This window comes from Fragaria vesca, linkage group LG5, assembly GCF_000184155.1.
Source record: "Fragaria vesca subsp. vesca linkage group LG5, FraVesHawaii_1.0, whole genome shotgun sequence".
In the NCBI taxonomy this organism is placed as follows: Eukaryota; Viridiplantae; Streptophyta; class Magnoliopsida; order Rosales; family Rosaceae; genus Fragaria; species Fragaria vesca.
Window position 1 is genome coordinate 3,820,943 of NC_020495.1, and position 4,071 is coordinate 3,825,013.

General features: G+C 35.9%; 1 protein-coding gene across 1 annotated transcript in view; it reads right to left on the minus strand.

Annotated features, from left to right (window-relative positions):
* The window catches only part of LOC101309739 (phosphatidylserine synthase 2-like), a 6,165-nt gene extending 2,633 nt beyond the window's left edge, over positions 1-3,532 (minus strand). The window contains exons 1-8 of the mRNA XM_004300898.1: positions 3,506-3,532; positions 2,743-2,815; positions 2,182-2,280; positions 1,860-2,049; positions 1,256-1,321; positions 1,104-1,163; positions 463-553; positions 92-159 (exon numbers count right to left, since the gene is read on the minus strand). Coding sequence (XP_004300946.1) covers positions 92-159; positions 463-553; positions 1,104-1,163; positions 1,256-1,321; positions 1,860-2,049; positions 2,182-2,191 — 485 coding nt within the window. The 5' untranslated portion in view covers positions 2,192-2,280; positions 2,743-2,815; positions 3,506-3,532. The remainder of the gene's footprint in view (positions 1-91; positions 160-462; positions 554-1,103; positions 1,164-1,255; positions 1,322-1,859; positions 2,050-2,181; positions 2,281-2,742; positions 2,816-3,505) is intronic.
* Positions 3,533-4,071: the final 539 nt, after the last annotated feature.

Here is a 4,071-nt window from a genome sequence, read left to right on the forward strand (position 1 = left end):
TTTTTTTTTTGGTAAATCATCTCAGATAATTGGAGTATGAAATATTCCTTAAAAGGTGGTGTCATTTTCAAATTTTGAATATATAAATTGCAAGATTGCATTACCAACACCAAGATCAGGATGCAGAAACTTCATGAACTGCCGAGCATCATCACGCTTCTGTATATTGAAAAACCAGATATTAGCTACCAGAGGATTTTAACTGCGGAATAATTCACAATGAAAAGTTTTCTAGAGATGTAAAATAATACAAGAAAAGAAGGAAATTGAAGAAATTGGAGAACCCTGAATTTGTTAGTAATGCACCAATTAAAGTTATCTAGGTAAACTTGTCATGCTCAATATATTCTACATAAAATAGGCAGAGAAAAGAACTTGGCTAGGTTTTATTAGCATAGAAGTGCTTATATGCAAACAGAATGAAATCTAGCATATTAAATTATAAAGGAGAGCTAAACTCACCTGAAAAAGTACAAATGTAAGAGCAACTAGGTAAACAACAGCCATTCCGTGAACTAACCGCCAAATTGCAGGATGTGGTCTGATAAGAACCCTGCATGAGATGTAAAAGAGCGTAAAGCTTACAGTCTGACCAAGCATTTCTATAAACTTCAGTAGCAAAAGTAGTATTTGCATATCAAAATTTTAAAAAAAGGAACACACACACACACACACCAATTCATCCTATCCTTATCAAAACAACAATCTAGTAGAATAATATCAAAATGAAGAGCAGAAATGAAAAAGAAAAAAGAAAAATACTGATTTTCATATTCTCATCCCTTTATTATGTCACAATATTATTTCACAAATATTTTCCAGTTGTTAATAAAAAACGGATATTAGTATTACTAACTAAAAGACTTGCAAAATTCACTCGCCTATCCACCAACAGCGACAAATCAAGATTTCCCACACTCCTCACTCGACTTCCAGCTTCAGGTGTAAAGACAAACAGGCCGAGAAGATACTAATTATTTTTACATTATGACATATGTGCCTACATCCCATCCCGAAAGTCATGCTACTATCTCAACCCACTAATGTAATGTTTACTGCTGTAAGGATTGCAAAAATTAAATTTGCAAAATTCAAGAACTTACGTAGATGGGGCTTGGAGTAAGCAATAAGCAAGAAAAACTGCTATCATTGCCCATACACCCCTGCAAGAAAGATCAGGCAAGGCATTTAGATGATTTCTAGTATGTAAATTAGAACAACATATAGCATCACGGATCAACAACACAGAACAAACCTTTTGACAGATGAAACAAGGTCTCCAGATGCACTGCTTTCTGGATCTAAGGCTCCACTTACCCAACTGGTAGAAAAATTAAGCAAATAACATCAGACGGCAACAATTTAACCAATTATTTCAGTATTTTATATAAATATTAAGAGCATAACTAATCAGTATGCTCATACTGATAGGATAGGGTAAGGTACGTGCTTTATGGGCCAAAAAGAAGCATAAATAACTGGGAAAGAGTGAGGGTGAGAGCCAAACTTCAGCCTATTACTCCAAGCTAAGTACACAAAGAAAAGGACAAGGCCTGTATATACTTTCATCAATTCCTACAGTTGTATATTGTGCATAAAACATGGGCAATGAAAGAAACATAAAGCACAGTGTCTTGACAACTGTTAAACCTGAAAAATGATGCATCACAAATTATGAAACGACTTATTTTATTTTCATACATGGTTTTCCAATTGTAATGGAGAACATATAACAGCTTCATTGCATCACCCACATCATATTCAACTGCCAACTCAAATACCAATGCAAGCACAGGCGATTGATAAACAACTCAAAACTACATGGATGGAAAGAACTACTAGGTAGAGACTGCACTCACATAAGAAAACATGCACCAATAAGTAACATTGAAATTGTACGAGGCTTGTATGCCCACGCAGTCCATGGATCCAGTTCTTCGCCTGCATTTGACTCACTCTGGTCACCATTTTCTTGAATATGAACATCCTTTCTTCTCATTCTCCTATGGCCATTAGGCTCCATCAAATACGAAAGATGCAACTTGCTCACTACAAAGAACAAAATATAAGATATCCGTCGCAGAAATAAGAAACAGCATGTCAAAATTCTTAAACCATATGAAAGGGCACTCTATAAATGCACTTCACAGAAAGAAACTTCATAGGTGAAGTTATTTTAACCAGAGCTCATTTGTATTTTATGTCTGTTAGACCTTTTCTCTCGTGTACAGGTAAAACTTGATAGTATGATTGATTGAGAAAACCACTAAAGTATAGAATCTGCAGAAGTTCAAGTACGTTGTCAACAAAGAAGTGGTTGTGTGGTGTAAATGAAAGACAAACAACTAACTTGTACGTGCAAATAGGAATGACAAGTATACGGACAATAGATTTTCTTACTAATTATTTATACACAAGCACATGTAGTTTTAAGTCGCTAAGTTCCGCTGCAATGAGATTTAAAGAAGACTACCGAATGGAATCCATCCTCAATATTAGGGTCCTAACAGACAATGACAGCCATTGATGTAACACAACAAAGAAAAGTAGTGGTTCTTGATAACTTTAAAGGACATTTCCATTCCATAACATCCCCATCCCATATAAGAACTTGATTGAAATGCTATATGTTACAATGCAGATGTTTGATTCCCACAAAAACACAGAGACCTACATGTTGAGACATAGATGTGATAAAGAAATGGAAATCTAGTCAGCCTTTAATTTTTTTACATCACGCACCTTATATAAAGACAGAGTCCCTACAGCTTGTCCTACTGACTAGTAGCATCCAACACCGTCCTCTGTAAAGTAACTATCACCTTCCACATACAATTTCCACCATGCAAATTATACTCTACCAATATTTTAAATTTCTAAGATTTAAAATAAAAAGTGCAATCCTCTATAGACCAAGTTCCACAATAAAGCACAATTTAAAGTTCAAAACTTTATAGGTGTACTACTAAAGTCCAAACTCATGGTTCCTACTTTCCGCATTGCCAAAAGTTGAAAACAACATTGACAATACTAAATTTGAATACGCAAGTATGTCCCTGATCTAATCCAACAAACCAAACATATGTGTTCTTGGGGTCTCCCTAAATCCATCTACACACGAAAAAAATCTGCACCTGGATTTGTAAACCACTAAACAAACGAAAAGCTTGAGCAAAACGCATTGACTGCTCTGAATGCCAAAACAGAATCAACCCACCTAACCAAACCAGCATCAAAATACAACTCAGAATCCGAAAATCCAAAACTCAAAGCTTTATAACCGCTTTAATCACCAAACCAAATTCAGATACCAGTTCGTAAATTCAAGAAAACCCAATTGTAAAGTCAAATCTCTGCATGCGGGAAATGATCGAAAACAAGTGTTCATTTTCGAAAACTACCAACAAATCACAACCCGGAAAAGCAAATGACATTCATAAACATACAACTATTAGCTCACATAGAGACACAGACAGAGAGAGAAACAGAGGAAGGAGATACTTACGTAGAAGATCGTGGCCGTTGGATCAGAGCTTTTGGAAATTTGAAGAAACAGAGAGAAAGAGAGAGACTAAGAAGGTTGGTGACTGAATCTGGGGGATGAGATTTTGAGCAGTGAGAGAGAACTGCGAGAGAGTCTCTGCAACAACAGCGGCGAAAAGACGAAGGATGATGATGATGATGAAGGCAGAAGAAAACCCAAAAACTAATTTTGTTTTTCCGCGACTGCGTGTGTATGTGTCTGTGTGTGTTGTAACTATATATATAGATATAGGCAGAGAGAGAGAGAGAGTTGTACGACGGTCAAAGAGAGTATTTTGAAGATGTGTATGTATGTCAGCAGAGACGAAAGAAGAGATTTTCAAGATTCTACTTTTTTATTTTTTCAGATGCTGCTATGCAATAAATAGGCGCAATGTTAGACGCCTATCTTCCAGTGCCGCAAATAAGTGTACCTCCTCGGAATATTCTTTAACTGCATTATGTTCTCGTAGTTGGTCCTATGCACTGTTTGACGCTCTGATTTCGGAATAAGAGATAATCTTACTTTAAAAATTTTCTCCTGTGATC